This window comes from Gadus chalcogrammus, chromosome 23 (genome assembly GCF_026213295.1).
Source record: "Gadus chalcogrammus isolate NIFS_2021 chromosome 23, NIFS_Gcha_1.0, whole genome shotgun sequence".
Classification (NCBI taxonomy): Eukaryota; Metazoa; Chordata; class Actinopteri; order Gadiformes; family Gadidae; genus Gadus; species Gadus chalcogrammus.
The window spans coordinates 3,390,162-3,408,403 of record NC_079434.1 but is presented as its reverse complement, the minus strand read 5'-3'; the positions used below and the strand labels follow the sequence as shown (position 1 = coordinate 3,408,403).

The window sequence follows — 18,242 nt, the reverse complement described above, 5'->3', positions numbered from 1 at the left end:
AGGGGAGAGGAGAGGAGAGGAGAGGAGAGGAGAGGAGAGGAGAGGAGAGGAGAGGAGAGGAGAGGAGAGGAGGGTGGCAGAGGGGGGGTAGGAGTGGGAGGGAGGGAAGGGTAGAGGGGAGGGTGTAAGGGTGGGCAGAGGTGTGGGGTGAGGGGAGGGGAGGAGAGAGGAGGGGCTGGTGGGCAGAGGGGAGGGGAGGAAGGAGTGGGGGGGAGGGGAGGGGAGGGGAGGGGAGGGGAGGGGAGGGGAGGGGAGGGGAGGAAGGAGTGGGGAGGAGGGGAGGGTGTGGTGGGGGGAGGGGAGGGGAGGGGAGGATAGGGGAGAATAGGGAAGGAGGTGAGATTTGGCAGAAGGAAGGAATGGAAGGAGGGAAGGGGGAAACTGGGTGGGCAGACCCCCAACATGCCGCTGAGCTGATGCCAATTGTCCAAAGAGTCAAATTAGTTTTGCCAGAAAACTCACCAAACAACATCAACCATGTTCACCTTCACTACCTACAGAATGATATTTCTGTTTTTTTTTTATATGAATTTCGTTTTTCTGAATTTGAGTCATTCTTACTCAACCATGCATTAATAGGTTCTGTAATAAACCCAAGTGCATAATAGTAGGCTCGTTTATTTAGTTGGAAAAACCAGATGGTGGCAGATCCCGCCTACTGTCACCAAGCCTCCTCATGCCTGTCTCATACATAGGCTTCCATTTAGACAGCAACGGTATTTCAGGGCCGCCCCTATAGGCACACAGATACATGCCGGCACAGGTGAGGACCGGGGCTACTCAGTTACTGAGGAACCCAATGGAGGGAGGGAGGGAGGGAGGGAGGGAGGGAGGGAGGGAGGGAGAGAGGGAGGGGTGGGGAAGGGGGGGGGGGGGGGGGGGGGAGCCTGTAAAGAAGCACTGTTGAGTGAGTGTTTGAATTCAGGGCCTGCGGAACAAGCCGTAAAAAGGGGGAGAAATATTTTGTGTGAGGGTCCTCTCACATACAGCAGATAGAAGCAGTACTGACAGGGAATTGGTGGGTTAAGCTTTGTGATGCTTGGAAAACACTACTTAAAGATCATCGTCGAACATGTATACTCCTGCTGAGAAAAATATTTGCGTTACATTGAATGCATTCATTTTTTTGTGTGTTTTATACAACAACAAACGATGATTCAATTCTAAGAGTGGATTATGGATTGTATTGCTTAGATGTCAAAGAAGATTAAAAAGTCTGGATCGTAAATTAAAAGCCAGTGATTAATCGATCCTCAAGAGGGCCATCAGACAGGATGGTACTCTGCAAATGTCGTTCTCCACTTCACTACAGATATTACACACACACACACGCGCACACACACACACACACACACACACACACACACACACACACACACACACACACACACACACACACACACACACACACACACACACACACACACACACACACACACACACACACACACACACACACACATCCACACACAGTACAAGCGCAGCATGTTCTCACACATAGGGAGGCATAGTGACAAGGAGCAAATGCAGGGCTTGTTAATAGCTACCCACTGTCACTCAACAGCAGGCCCTGTATGTTATATGAGGGTTTGGCTGTGCCCTGCTAGTGTCCCACCTCTCTTTTTATACCCATGTTCATGTTTTATACCCATGCTCTCCTACGAAATGAAGGTGAGTGACAACGACACTTTACAACTGCCGAGGGTGAACTAACTTCGAACAAACCCTGGATAAAGTGACACTTGCATACCTTAAGGTCTTGCATTTCTCTCCCAACTCCACATTTCCATCCTAAGGGCTGTCTCTAGCACTGCCCTTTTAATGCACTCATTGCACACCAGCTGGGGTGGTGGATGATATTTTTAAAATTGTAGTGCTATCAGTGAGGAAGGAGAAGTAGTGTTGCATTCAAACAGTTCGCAAGGGATTGTGACATTGACTTATTGTGATGTGCTCCACTGATTTCCAAATACGGCCCAAAAATCTGGTAAAATTGCCTTGTAAGGAATCCCCTTTCCTTCTCCTTTTAACCTTTACGAGCACTTTAAAGATTAGAGGTTTTTTTTCACTGTGTTTAAGGCTCATCTTCTCCCATAGATGTTTGCAAATGACCCAAAAGTGACCAGTTCTAACACTAACGCTATGCATGCAGAATTATGGCTATGGGACAAGTTACAAGACTCAAAAGACAGCACAAGCCACGTTGTTTCTTGACGGTAGCGCTGCTATTTATAACGGATCAATTGGCTGCTCTGAGTGGAGTCCAATGACACCCCACAAGACCCCCTTTAGACATTAGCAAGGAACCAGGAAGTGGGCGGGGCTGGGGAGCTCAGCCAACGATCATCATGAACCCTTGACAAACCTATCAGGATAACTTTTTGGCGGTGTTGCACAATTCTATTGAAAATTATGCTTTTTTGGGATGTCAAGTCCCCTTTTGGTTAGTTGACATAATAATCACATCTCACTTGGGCCATAACCAATCTATCTGGGCCACAACAGAGCTAAAATACTAACAAGGGACACTGCTATTTGTGAATAAATGTCACAAATAGGGACAGAGAGGTCAGAAGAGATAGATGTTAAAAGCAATTTTATGAAGGGTGCGTTTTCAGCAATGTTTAAAAGACTGGACAGGGTCCCACATTTAGGTAGGGGGTCAGTAGATTGGAGGCTGCTTTGTGTCCGACTTTGTTTATTCATATGAACTAAGATAGCAACCTAACCCTATATGTCATCTCAGGTAGAGGCAGCATTGCGCCATAGATAGACCGCATTCATACTACATGGTGATTACTGGAAAAATGTAATTTGTCACGAGTCTCTTTGAAACAAATATGTCACATCAGTGTCTCAGAGTCAATAGTTTTAGCTTTGCTGAAATTACTTACTTTTTATATTTCTTAGGCAGCTAACACAGTGAGTCCGACAAAGCCCTCAGTCAAAACGTAACAGACAATTAACCGGTATTGGAATCTGCTGCATATTTGAGTAGACCTGCCCAAGAATAATATACTGGTGAAGAAGGGGACTTTTCACTCTTCTGTCAGAAAGCAGCCTGGAGGGGAGAAGGGGCCCTTTATATTTTCCTCTGCACCGTGTGTGTAAACACTGACAGACAGTGGGGACTGGCCGACTCGAGTTTGCTTGTGAAAACTGTTCACCTTGCAGTACCACATTCACTGACCGACCGTATAGAGCAGATTAGGAACTCTGAGGATTTCTAGGATTCTCCGTTCTCGGATTCTTGGTTGTTTTTTCTTTATTTCTGAGATAGCTAGAATGACTAGCTATGACTTTCACATGGGCTAGAGCCTTCATAAAAAAATGTGTGAAATATCATTTACATCCAGTAAAGAACATAACAGACAGTTTCTAGTTAAGTTACTTCAGTTCAATTTGTTTTAATTATTTAAATTAAACAAATTAATCGTAAAAAAGGTTGCTTAAAAAAATCATTGTTATGGCTATATGACCACAAAGCCATGATTACATATATACTGTATATTTATTTGTCCTGTACAGCCTCGCTTGCTTGTAACATACACATATATATATTGACGATGTATAAACATGATTGAAAAGGTTACCACTTTTATAGGTCGATGTGGCAAAACAACAGGGCAGCCTAAAACCAGGGATGAATAGAATAAATAAACCCACTCATTGAACTTCCTTCATTACTCCATTCCATTCCAATGAAGGTGGTAGTATAGTTACAAAAGAAAGGCGAGTTTAATCTACTACGCGTTAGATATATATTGGCCATTAGAGCATTGAAAATAAATGAAATAAATCATTCTGACTTTTGAATGTTATGTGTTCCTTTGCCATGATTGCTCTTCCCATTTCTATGTTTCGGTATGACCTGTCAGCCATATTTCCCACTCCTGTTTCCATTCTGAAGTCAGCTGTTTTGGAAGCCAGCTGTGAGTAGTATTCTACTGCATGGATGTTCACCTCTTTCCTGGGGACCACCCTGATAACGTGACCTCACATTCTGTTTCACTACATGGCCCAGTCTGGACCTATAGCCATTCACAATTTCAGTTGGCGGCAGCACTTGCCTTGACAGACAAACTCATTCAGCCAATCAGTGTAAAGAAACTTGTGACGCCATCACGGTGCGCGGTTCAGAAAGGCAAACCGTGTTTCCACAGAGAAACTCTGCAAGTGCATACTCTTGTTCTTGTTTAATGGTTGTTATTGAGTCTATTACACAACAACGACCCTGTCCCTGTTTGGCCCGATTACATTGTAATTTCAAGTGGGCTGCTAGAGGTCCAGACTGATAAATGTAGCAACACAGAATGTGAGGTCATGGTCATCAGGAAGGTCTCCAGGCTTGTTCACCTACAGTTCTCTACAAATAATATTTCTGAAAATGTTGAGATTATTTTCATGTTATTATTTTCAAATCTACCAGGTGTGTCTTTGTTTAGTTTCTCCATAATACACCATCAATCGTTTCAGTAACTCAGATGTCCACAAGCCTCAAACTATTGGCTTCTTAGCCTTACCATTTGACTGACCAACTGTAAGTATTTACTGGTGCCGATTCTAAATCCAGAGTGTGCAATATGGCCCAAAATTGCTATTATTCCAGTTGTGCTTTGGTTTGGTAAAGTGATTTTTGGGGGCTGCAGAGAACTTTGTTATATTAGGCCAAAGTCAATCTCAATCTTATGAAACAGCAAAACAACCAAATTTCAAGGTCCCTCTAAAAACGAAACGTTTCTAGATGAACAACCTATAATAACATCCAGGATTGAAATAGTATAAAGTAGTAAAGTAACGTATCGAAACTAGAAAGATGTATTGTTCTTCTCCAGACCCTTCTGAAGGTCGACTCAAATCACCGGAAGAATGGGCGGGGCTACCCAGTCTCCCAGTCGATATGAAATCAAGCACACCTTTGATTCTGACATTGGGGAAATATCCTTATTTCTACATGGAAAATGATTTGGTTGCCACCAAACTGATCAATTTACAAAATGGCAAATAACATGCAATTACATATCTTCCATGTCCCAAGTTTCCTGTCAGCTGACGTGTGTGACTGATGGTCTATCCTGTTGAAATAATTTATCTTTATTGATTGCAACATTTCACCTGCACAACAAACACGTTGTAAATTTACAACAAAACACACTTTAAAAAATGTTGTAGTCTTTTTTTCCTAATTTTTCCTTATTGTCTTACAGTAGGCCTATATGAAGTACTGTCTTTATTATTGTTATTGTTTTGTATGTAATTCATTTTTTTCTCAAAATAAACGATTAAAAAAGAAACACAGAACTACAATTTAGCGAGGATGTGCCATATTGTTATTGTTACTTGTCTATTATTGTTATTTTTTTTATTTTTTTTGACATTCTTTGTTGATTGGCCTACCGGGGAAAATAAGACACTTGTTGTATTCCAGGTGAAGGAGGCTTACAGTGCTTCAGCTCTACCAACACTTGGCAGATCAGATCACAATCTGCTCTTCATTCAGCCTCGCTGCAAACCCTGTTTACTGAGACAGTCTGCAACAGGCCGCAGATTCAGGAGGTGGTCACCAGAGGCCAGCCATTCTCAAAGGCACTGTTTGGAGTGCATGGATTGGAACGTACTGCTGGAGTCACAAGGGAACATCATGGACATTGACGGAATGGTTGACTGCACCACTCACTACTAAGTTAACCTATAGGGACACTGCTATACCAACTAGGATTTTACAATTGTATGCCGCCCAAATACAAGCCATTGATAAATTGACAAGTGACATGAAGGCCCTTCTAACCCCTCAACCAAAAAAATGAGGCCTTCAGGGATGGAGACAGGGAGGTGTTCAAGTGCCTGCAAAATTAACTGAAGAGGACATTAAAGAAAGGGAAGGTAGAGACTTTGCTGCAGCACAACACCACAGAGGTGTGAGGGGAAGGAGGACCGTCACAGGCTACGAAACAAAGAATCGCCGGGCCAATGTGGGTTATTTGGGCAAGGCTAATGAGTTAACCGTTTAATAACAGGTTTGACACATTGGGCAATGTCTGCACAGCGCCAGCCTGGACCGGCTCGTCCGTTTCTCCCGGAATACTGCAGCTTCCCTGAATCCACTCATTTGCACACCCATCACTGCTCCAACACCAACATCACCTGGGCCCCTAGCTGAGTGTTGATGGCTGATGCGTCACCAAGCAAGACACCTCATCCTAACTGCTCTCGACGAGCTGCCTGTTGCCTTGCATGGTTGACTCCGCCGTCGGTGTGTGAATTTGTGCATGACGACGGGTGAAGGTTGGCCAATATTGTAGAGCACTTTGAGTGGCCACTGGTTAGAAAAGTGCTATAAAATGTTTACCATTATATTATCATTATAATTGCTTAGTTAAATGTGACCCAATATGAAAAGATATAACGCGAGGTATACAAATCCTTTGTACAATACATGGCTAGTACGTCCATATTTCTGACACCTAGCCCTAACCCTTTTCATTCATAAAAAGGATAGAATAGAACTCACCACATCTGAAGTCCATGAAGTGCAAAGCAGCTTTCTGGATAAGGGACAAGAATATATTTTGGAGTAACTGAAGCTCAGGGAATGTTTGAGGTAAGTAATCCTTCAAAGGGCTTTTACTGCGAGAAGCACAATGCATGAAGAAACGTAACAGATGTCAAGTTGTACCAAAACAAATTTACAGAACAAATCGATGACTCATACCTACAGAGCTTTATTTAGTTATTTACCTAAAATCATTTTATTAATCGAATATATTAACATATGGCCCAAAACTGTATGGCCCCAAACAATTGTTAACATGTTTTCATGGGTTTTTCATTTTTTTACATACATATACAGGCAGAAAGAGATGTCACTCTATTTTTTTAAGCAAATCTACCTGAAGGTAAATCTTATAGTTACGATTTGGTGTGAGATGGATCCAAAAAGAGCCGAAGAGAGGAAGATATCAAATAAACTTCCCTAAAACCCTGTGCAGATGTGATGAAAAAGGAAACACACAGGAAACCAATCAGGAAAGAGATGCCCAGATTGGTCATTATACGTCAGGAATGGTCAAATCGAAATTGACACATTCAACTGGAAAGATATTCTCAAAGAGCATTTCACTCCTAAAGCCCTGAAGTGGCGAACCCTTTGTTTGCCATATTTATTCCTGAGGCAGAGATAGTCCGACACACATTTCTTGGGAAGCACGCACAGAGAGAGTTTAACTTGGTGTTGATTAATTTATTAAGCAATAACTCTGGTTGACTTTCCAGGAAATAACTAAACATAAAAACTCCAAACGATGTAACTGTTTGCGGTCAAAACAGGGTTCTTCGTATTGTACAAAAAGGGCTTTTCAATGTAGCCCTGAAATAATCTGTTGAATAATGCGTCCAATAATACAAAATAATGCGTCCAATGATACGAAAGAATGCGGTCAGAAAACTGTTGGCTCTCTGCCTTCCAAACCTGAACAACAGTAATTAGCCTGGCCTATATGAAGGGCCTCCAATAGGCTCCAGGTAGAGCGTGACACACCTATTTCCCCAGGTGACAAAACGGGCTAATCACCACATCATCACAAAATGCATAAATATACATATGAATGAAAATTTGATTAATATTTCATGCACTTTATAATTCATAACTCATACTTTTAGCCTTAGACTCAAAATATATTTACTTAAAAAAAATCAACACAAAAGACCTCTAAATGGCTCCAACAAGCCGTTTAAAAAGCACCTCATTAACTTTCATGCTTATTTTCACAATTGCATCAAGTGGGGACGAACACACCATTGCCAGTGTGTGAAAATCATTTTATGTTGGGCAGCTGTTAGGCAGCATCATTTTATAGACAGTGCAGAAACTGCACTTGCATTGACATTGTGGCTGTAATTGTGTAGGGGCCATCACAATGGGTGGGGGGGGGGGGGGGGGGGGGCGGCAAACCCGAGTACAAAGTAAACACCCAACATGCGTAATTCTCCCATTAGGTTCATTCCGAGAGAGAGCCTGAACACTAAAACACTCTTTGGACTCTCTTGGGGTCTTGCCCCTTCCTTCCTCTGACTGGACACGCTGAGGGAGGGCATGGGGGCTCAGTGCTGATGGGTGGACCCTAAGGAGGATTTCCAGCCCCGTGATTTGCTAATCGGGGGCTCCTTGTCATTCCCTCTAATCTTGGGTCTCGGTGGTGAAGTTTGGCCCAGCCCCTCTAGCCGGAGAAGGCTCACAGTGTTCCCATTGCGCTCCGTGCGTCTCGACCAAAGCCCGACTCCTTCACTCTGAAGGCACTGGAGAGGAGCTGAGGCCTGGAGCGGCTGAGAGAAGAGGCTTATCACATCCTTCTCCCTTATGGCTCTGTAGAACACTTTCCATCACACGTTGGGGATTGTGGAGGGACGTCGTTTAATCATCACCTGAAGTCGCCCGAAGTTTTGTTCACTTTTGTGGGCGACCATGGAGACGCCAAGGTGTTCCACCAGGTGGAAAACGAAAAAGGGTCTTCTGGACTCCACTGTGACCGCGTTCATCACTTTTACCCTGGTTCTACAGGCGAGCCGTGTCACAGCAGGTAAGGACATAGGAGGGTTTAATTTTGTTTTCAAGTGCATTGGACTGAACAAAACGAAGCATCTTTGCCAGCCGGAAAGATTTTTTGATGAGGATGAGGATGGAAATACTTTGAATGAAACGCATCCGGCATTAGTTGGAGAACGTAGTTAGTCTTGTTCCGGAACCGAATCCCAAAAGACCCGTTAGGTCCGTGACCAGGCCCTCCTCCCCCGAGGCCACAAGATATAACTTTGTACCATGGTCCACATTTTTGTACCATGTTCAAATTGACACCAACATTATCCGTTGGAGGAAAAGGGGAAAGAAACCTTTAAATGTAGATTGCAAAAACTCTTGTTTAGTCCCGTGCACATATTCCGCTGTAACACCTTTATCTTAACATCAATGCGCTTTTACGCATGGATGCAGAGCAGCCTCCCTGGCAGTCCAAACGCTGCCTATTGAATTGAAATCATACGTTGCATGACACAACCTGAGACAGCCTATATGTCACCCGTCCATGCTCGGTGTTTGTAAGTATAGTTAGGGGGGGGGAAGTTGTGGTACTGGACGGCAGCCTCACAGTTTACTGAATAGTTATGCAGCCGGAGGAGATACTGCTCTACCCTGAGGACAAAGGAGAGCAGAGGTTTGATCAGGGGCTTCCGAGGGCCCCGCTCGTTTCTTAGGTTAATTAATTGAAATCCATTTATGCTTGGATTGTTTCTTAATAATATGCGGTTGACTTTATGTTAGTTTTTTTCGTGCTGATTGATGGCTGCTCGTCCCAAAGCATATGAGAAAAGTGACACTGTTGTACCAGTTGGAGTTTGCTTATCTTCATGGGCCTCCTATACATGTGATCAGCTGGTTCCTGATCATTATGATAACAATGACAGGTGTTATAGTGTAATGCGACCACACATGCCTTTGATGCATACAATTCGGTTGCATGTATCAATTTCTTTTTTTTCAGCGCAGGAGCAATACTCGAAAGACTGTTGTGTCCGAACACATAGGGTCCATAGATACACAGAGAGGGACTGGGCGGTCAAATGCATCATAGCTCTGCCAAAACCAGCACCCTTTCTCCACACTGCCCTAGTCCACACCTAAGCCCTAAACTTTTTGCCCGTGCAATCCCCCCCCCCACAGACCCACCCTACCCCATCCGTGAACAAATATTACCTGCAACTTTACCCAGACTGCTGTAAGTGAGTTTGGTGGGCTGTAGGTCTCCCAGTAACAAGGCCACGCTGTTCCGAGCGCAGCTTCACCGTGCGGTGGGAAGGCTTCCTGTCTAAGTGCTGTGTGGCGGTTTGATGAGGGACCGTGGTTGCACTTCCCTATTATTTTAGGAGTCTTCAAAGAGCGTTGCTTTAGTGTACGGCTGCAGCCAGAGCACCGAGTCACAGGGTTCACGGGGACACAGGTACACGTCAATGCCACCTCACAGTCATGTCTTTGTTTGGTGCAAATCACCACTTCATCACAGATGAATAACTCAGTTATACAACGAGGATGATTGTTTATCCTTTATACATATAACAGTCCATAGCATAAACTCTTTGCACATTATTATTATTATTTTCTCCCCCGATCCTCTACTCTATTATTCCATACTACACCAGTATGAGAGTAACCCCCCCATGCAAATAATGGGGTCTCTGTCAGGTGTTTCCCCTGCCTTGTTCCTGGAGCACAAAGCGTTTTGTGCGAGGGTGCCCTCCCCACATCCAGCAGTGTACAGACATGTCTGCTCAGCCCCCGGGGGCACCAGCTCAGATGTGCATTCCAGCAGACAAAGTTAGCATTTTCCTGCCAGAGTCCCTCTACCCCCCTGCGCTCCAGAATATAGCAAACAGAGAGAGAGAGCGCCGAGCGGTGCCCCAGCCGCGGGACTGTTGTCCAGGTGGGTCCAAGCGCTCACAGATGTCTGGGATCTGTTATCTTTTATTGTGGAGTCTTGAGACATAATGAAATTCTCATTCTGTCAGTGAGGTTCTTACGTTTTCGGGGGAAACAGGATTTCTTTGTTATCGAATTCTAAAAGCTGAGCCAGATCACAGTCTATCCACTGTTTCAAAGGTAGATTGTTGTATTTTCCTTTTCTTTCTTTGTTCATTTTACAGTGGAAGACTCTATGAGATGACATGATTGTATGTGTGCGGAAGGGGGAGGGGGGGGGGGTATGCTTTGAAAACAGTCTAGGACTGAAGCTTTCTTCGATATAAAGCTGAGCGTGGAGCGTGGAGGGAAAGATAGAGAGAGAGAGAGAGAGGGGGGGGGTTATCTTGACTGAAAATATTTATTTGAGTCTCCGGGTTCTGCAGGTGAAAAGGTCCTACTGCTTTTACCCAAGCCAGTTATACTCCTACAGCCAGATCAGAGTAGGGGGGTTTCTAAATGTCTCTGTGGGCCGGGCAGGACAGTGACCCAGGGCCTGGCTTTCAGATTCTCTTTGGCCTCCGTCCGCACAGTTTGGTTTTAAAAGCTTGTCTCTCATTATTCTCCTCCCATGAAACAAGATCGGAGGGGTGCCAGATCAACGGATCTCTGTTTTATTTTTCAACATGTCATTTAATATCCCAAACAGACTAAGAAACACACACACCCACACACACACAACCCCCCCCCCCCCCACGTACACCCACACACACATACACAAGCATAGTGCACACACTTGCATACACAGCCACACACACACACACACACACTCATTAAATCCCACACAATCATGCAATGCCCCACAGGGGTGCTATCCCATTGGTTGGGTCTCCCTGTCACCATGTCCATCATCCCAGTCTCCGGATGGTCTGTGAGGGGAGAGAGAGATATGTGGCCCTGTTTGTCCAGGAACAACTCACACTGGCTCTTCAGTTGCACCCCTTTAAAGACTTCACACACTCATTTATCCCTTTCTAATGGGCCAGCCAGGATTTGCGTTGTTTTGGCACCTGTGTGTTATGAGCAGTACCCTGCCCTTAATTGTCCCATGAAGAGCATAGAGCAAGAGCCCCTAGATTGATCTAAAGGTGCCTCTGTAGAAACTGTCAAAGAGATGCTTAAATTCCTCCTCCGTTGGTAAACTGTACTGTCAAGCTTCAACAGGCCTTCCCTCTTGCAGTTCCATGGGGTTGTGACCTTAGTATTAGCCCAGGGTCCAACTCTTTGGAATCTTTTGTTTTGCGTCTCTCCCCCCCTCCTCTATTTCCTAGGATGTTTCACACTTAATAGAGAGTGAGAGAGGCATTTGTCTGGAGGGATCAAAGCCAAAACATACTTTTGATAACTTGGTAACAATATATGCTAGATGGATGCTATTAAAATTCATTATTGTTTAATGCCAGTAGTAAATATGTAAAACAATGACCTGTTTTTTCCATCAAGACATTATCTCTTATATAAATACAAATAAATAAAGGATCATTAGTTTGGCCTTTCCCCTCCAAGTCTGGAATGGTTGTGCTATATTAGGTTAAGGTTATGATTCCTATGTGTAAAATAACTGAAGAAAGGTTTGTCATGAAAGCAACCCACAACGGCCAATCAAAACAGTGGCTTCAGAGCTGTCAGAACACTGGTCCGCTCTCGCCCTCCGACAGCCCGCTTATACATTTTTTCTAACAGTAACATATTTAGGCGTAACTGCTTTCAACACTATGTTGCCCTGTATCTGTTTTAAAGCAAGGTATTTTTGTTCCATTTCGTGAAGTGAGTCCCTGTTAGGAGCTCCAGTGCAGTGTGCTGTTGGTCCTGAAAGCCCTCCCCCCTACACAGAGCCCCACTCTGAGGCTCGATGAGTTTTGGATTGACCAGCATGATACTATGACTTTCCCATGAGTCTTTTTCTCTATCTGTGGTTAAACGGGCTCCTTTTTAAGTAAAGTGCATCAGATTGGACAGCATCAGGGAACTGTGAGGGGCTATGGTGACCCGTTATCAGTGTAAACCTACCCAAGTGTTATGAGAATACTTGGCCTTGTCAGTAACACATTCTGCTCTTTATTCAGCCTTGATGCTGATATTGCCTGCCTACATGAAGGTAGCCATGGACGGGATGCTAGGCAGCATTGAATGCTTTTTAAGCATACATTTTTTGTATGATTTTTGGAAATAATATAGTTTTTAGTCTCTTTAATGGGTTTGTTATGTTGTCAGTTCCCAACTAATACGATGTGTTTGTGTGTTCTCTAAATCTCTCCAACACATCAAATTAACTATTGAAATGCAAAATCTCACCTGACGACTAATAAGATAAATGATAATCTATTAATATACCTTTCCTTTAAGACACGTATATAATACACCCGATCTTACCATACATGTTTTTTTGTTTTTTTTCTCTGCAGTGGATCCAGTCGATGTGCTCGAAGTATTAGAATTTCACAATACCCCCGAAGGTGTGAGTAAAACAACAGGATTCTGCGCAAACCGAAGAGCATCAAATCCGGACACAGCCTTCAGAATTGCCAAGCAGGCCCAGATCAGTGCCCCGACCAAGCAGTTCTTCCCAGGTAAGATGACACCATTCTGCCTTCAAAAACCCATTATGCATTGAATACCAGCAGGGTAACGGCCAAGACATGGGGCTATTTGGAATGTTTCAGTAGTTGTGACCATCAATTGTTTGCTAGCATAGCCATGACATTTGCTAGAATAGATAGCCATCAAGTTTGCTATGATGGAGTCAAGAAGTCATAGAGAAATAGAGTCCAGAGACAAATCATGAATTGAAAAGCCTTTGTTGTGATAACTTTGAATTCCTGTATGAAACGAATAGAAGACGTCATATGAATGACCAATTAGCGTTCATTCTCTTGATCCCCCCCAAGTCTTTTTCAGCCTGTGGACCAACACAAAGTGGCCCTTAACTTAAACAAATACTGTGTTATTTCACTTGGAAGATGCTGTGCTTTCTTTGCCGAGGAGTGTGTTAGTCATCTTTGAGGTTTAATTGATTGCTCAAAGTAACTTTTGAGCAAGTCCAACCAGAGACAAATTGTATTCAGACAGATTAATGCACATTTTTCAAACAAACTCCCTCTCTGAATCCTGTGCCTGTGTGGCTGTGCAGGAGGCGTCTTCCCTGAGGACTTCTCCATCCTGACCACGCTGCGCGCCAAGGCTGGCCTCCAGTCCTTCCTCCTGTCCATCTACAATGAGCAGGGGGTCCAACAGCTGGGCATGGAGCTGGGTCGCTCCCCTGTCTTCCTGTACGAGGACCAGACCGGCAAGCCAGCCCCCGAAGACTACCCCCTGTTCCGCAGCCTCAACCTGGCCGATGGAAAGTAAGTCAGGTCAACACACACGTAAATGTTCTCTGTGTTGTCCCTCTTTTAAAACCAATGATCAATTCTTAAAACAAAGGAATTATATTGCTACAGAACGGGATGCATTGAGGAGGATACAGTGGAAAGTTGAAAACCTCAGGGCATTAGTAAAAGTCTCATCAGTTGACTTGACAGCGTGTTCCTCGCTGCACCACAGTGCTCGTCACGAGATCAACCCTCTCTGCGGGGGGTCTCCCAGGCGGCGGTGCAGGGGCTGAGAGACAGATCAGAAGCAGAGCGACACGCTAGATTATCGGGGCACAGCATGGCCGGGCATCCCGACCCTAGACATGAACTCACTGCCTCTGTTATTTTAGAGCCAGGGAGTTTGGATCGGAGCGCATGCTAGAGTGCTTCCTTATCTTCCCCTCTTGGGTTACCTGGGATCACCCACACCCAAACGTTGTTATCATCCCAGCCTCTCTAACGTTTGGCAGATCACAGAGTCCTTGGTGGAGAGAAGCGTCTTACTGTGGTATAGAGACACATAGAGATTTGAAGTTGAGGTAGAATTGTGTCTCATCTGCAACATTGTGTTTTTTCGTTGGCTGTTTGTTTTCTTAGCTTGTAGAGGAAGTTCGACGTTTTATGACCCTAAATCTGATTGAACGTATAAGCGGTTATCATAACTCACAGAGAGAGCTATGGAATCCTTCCAATGTCCTAATTCAGGCCTGTGTTTTCAGGTTCAAGGTTTCTTTTGTCTTGTTCACTCATACAAGATGAACTCTGAGAAAGAGGGGCAACAAGAGATTTAAAGATGAATTCATCGAGCAGACTTCAGCCGTTCCTGGGGTGCACTGCGTGAAGCACATTGTTCAATGAATAACAAAGTTCTTTTATCTCAGTTTTTCTTGCGCTTTTCTAGCATTGGAGGTAGCCAGGCTCAGTGGCTTGTCTAAAACCCTCCATGGCTGTGGATAATTTGTCATTGTTCATAAGAAACTCTTCCTAAGCTCTAACAGAGAGGCATAATCATTCTCTTACCGTTTGGGAATGCCCACAATTGAATGTAATGCAATAAGAACGTACTGCTGTGAACTGTTGACAACCTGTTACACTTAAAGATTTAATTTGAGATATTTCAAAACTTGTTCATGCTTACTCTTTCATTTGGTTATTTGCATATAATCAACATTTCATACCTGTTGAATTGCTTCATATAGAACATGGGAATTTGCAATATGTTAGAAAAAGCTGTGCAACTGTGCCTATGACTTACCTAACCTCATTATCCATCTTTACACAAAATGATAGAGTAATTACCATAAAGTATCTTCACTAACATTGTGCTCTTGAGCCAAAGCGTTTGCCAGGTCTCATCTTCCACCCCTGAACAATGTTTTGACTGTGCGCCTCCTGCCACAGCAGACCAGGCCTGCCTGTATCCTGACACACACTTTTCACAATGTTCACCATGTCTGTCATGCCGAGTAACCCAGAAACAGGATTAAGTTTGGGGTTTAATGAGTGTAATCCCGTGTTAAAGAGGGCCAAAGTGTGGGGGTAAGAATGTGGTCTATGCGGATGCCTGGTATGCAATAGCCCCTCATGTACCACAGCAAAAGAGAAGGAAAAGAAAAGGAAAGGAGGTGTGTTCTCACGTGTGACCCTGATTAACCCCCTTCGTATCCATTGGCAGAATTTGATCTAAGGATACCATAAAGTTAAACACGATTCTTGGGTGAGAATCCTGCTCAGTAATGTCATGGCAAAGCATCGAGTGTGGTCACATACAGGGGCAGAGGGCAGTCTCCCTGAGCCTGACTGTGATTGAGGTCTACACAAATACACTAGAATTTAAAGCTGCTGCAGGTAATATTTGAAAGTTGTAAAGAGAGAGAGCAGGGCATTTTGAACAAAACATCCAACTCTCCTGCCTCAACCCTCTTGACTGTTGTTCGCCATTGAGAAGGGTTTCATTCACACACCTGTGATAATGATGTATATATGCATGTGATTGACAGGCAATGCGGATTCCCCGAACAATCAGGGAAGAAATGCACTGATTGATGATTGATCAGAAATTAGAGAATGGTCTAAAGTCGGAATGGTCTCGCTTTATCAGCATTTCACTCAAAAAGCTAATATCTTTTTTGTGTTTGTGTTAATCTTTGCAAGGTGGCACCGCATTGCTATCAGTGTGGAGAAGAAGACTATCACCATCATTGTGGACTGTAAAAAGAAGATCACCAAGACGCTTGCCCGGAGCGACCATGGCACCATCGACACCAACGGCATCACTGTGTTCGGTACCAGGCTCCTGGACGAGGACGTCTTCCAGGTAAAGACAAATGCTATCATTTAATGCTAAGCTAATGGCATATTTTTGGCTTTTGGGGGGAAATTCAATGCTATTTGTATGTGACAAAAAAGGAAAGTAATGTCTTAGTAAAAACGGTATAAGTTGTCTGATAGCAATTTGCCCTACCTTGAGCTCAATGCTCACTCGTAGACTGAGCTGGTAGGATTTAGATTGAGAGTCCTGGTGAGGCACTTCAAAGGCGGAAACCTCCAGGAAATGAAAAACTTCATGGGAAAATTATTTTGGATATCTAAAAGGCTTTAACTGTAAGAGAACCCCTGGTTTCCACCGGAATTTGAACACTTTGATATATATAAAAAAGGGTTTTGGGCTGAGAGTTCTATTAAGGAGGGGGGCATGCTAACCCCATGGTCATTGATGAGTGATATGATGAGCAATGTTTTATATGAAAGGATTCATATTATCATAGTGTTCCATTAGATGATAATAGTAAAATAGGAAACAACCTGAGCCTGTAGTCATAACATTTAACCTGTACACTATTCCTTTAGGACTGGGTTTGTATTGCTTCTGTAGTTGAATACATCTTGTATACATTATCGGACATAGTGGCTGCTCCTATTGACCGTAGGGAGAATGTGTAAAAACCAAGATGCTGAGAATCAAGAACAGAAGCCCTTTGACACATCCTGCTCTTAAACGTGTTTCGGATGGAGACACGGCTGGACATTTATTTTAAAGAACTACACCATTTTAATCAAGTTCACACATTTCTGTGTAGCCTATGTTTCAGACCTCCCCTTTGTGCTTCTACAAAAATCAACATGGCCTAATATTTGTCCCTACATCCTGCTTCTTCCTTTGTTGGAGTCATTACCTTGTAATTACTGACAATTAGCCCTCACTCAACCCTTTAGCCTACTGTTATTGTTACTATTATTGATGCTATACAGAACATTCAATGAGCCTTGGATTTACGCTAATGAATATTAGCATGTGCTAAGAACAGAAGGCCTTAACGTCTACTATAATTTCCTAACGTATATTCTCTTTCTTGGTGATTGCCATGGAAGCTTTAATGAGGTTATATGGACCTAAAAATATATGTTTTTAATTGAAACATTGAATCCTTTGGTTGGTCCTGTATATTACTTTTTGTGCCTCTGTCAGTTAATTCCTAATCAGCCTTAGCATCATCAGCTTAACCAATTTGTTTGAGGTTTCTGTGACCGATACTCTTCTTCTGCTAGGCTTTTTTCCTGTTGCATTGGTACAAAGGCCTCCGTTTAACGACAAACTAAGGCAACAATTAGGGCTCCCACAGTAAACATCTGTTGGAGGACATATAGGAAGAAGACCGATCGACCACCAACGTGGTATATAGGTACACATAGATCATGAAGGCCTGAGCCCTTAATCTTCTCAACCTATTTAGGCTGATGAAATTAGGTAATATGGTACTTTATTAATCCTAGATAATGAAATTCTGGGTTTGCTGCAGACAGTGGTATAAAAAGGCATAGGCTACAAATATATTATCTGATTTAATATCATATAATAGGATTGGAGATGCAGTAAGATTGGCTTCAAGCCTACAAGCGAGCAAGAAATCTGTTTAAATTAAACTGGAGTAAATATGAGACAATGAGAGATTTCCTTAGTTTGAGATGCATGAGCACATCGCCTTTAGGTTATTGACAAGTGTAAAGGTCACTTGATGTGTGTTTACTTGTGAGAGAGAGAGTGTAGGTTTTGTTGCGGTGAATGGCGGGAATGACCATTCCTGACCCGGTATTATCCTCCTTCCACTGGACTTTGACTGATTGGGTGCATTTCTGCTGCTGGTATTTATGCAGCCCACTTCCCACTGAGCCCTGTCAACGCCATGGTGACACTGCGCTCTTATCAAATACTTAATCTCTAAAGCTGACGTTGGCTTTATTTATATGTTGGCTCATATGATTTTTTTAGGATCCATCACTAGAGGTATTTAGACTTTCATAATTCCCTCAGGCTAAGCAACGTTTGTGTGCAGATGGATGCACTGACAGAGAGTTTATGGTTTCGTCATCTGACTTGACATACT

The 18,242-nt window shown here is 43.5% G+C and overlaps 1 protein-coding gene across 4 annotated transcripts in view; it reads left to right on the top strand.

Moving 5' to 3' along the window:
* Nucleotides 1-8,206: 8,206 nt before the first annotated feature.
* Nucleotides 8,207-18,242, top strand: part of col11a1a (collagen, type XI, alpha 1a) — a 73,851-nt gene continuing 63,815 nt past the window's right edge. For all 4 annotated transcript variants that reach the window (XM_056584255.1, XM_056584254.1, XM_056584252.1 and 1 more), the window contains exons 1-4: nt 8,207-8,576; nt 12,910-13,074; nt 13,635-13,848; nt 16,012-16,174. In XM_056584255.1, coding sequence (XP_056440230.1) covers nt 8,462-8,576; nt 12,910-13,074; nt 13,635-13,848; nt 16,012-16,174 — 657 coding nt within the window. In that variant the 5' untranslated portion in view covers nt 8,207-8,461. The remainder of the gene's footprint in view (nt 8,577-12,909; nt 13,075-13,634; nt 13,849-16,011; nt 16,175-18,242) is intronic.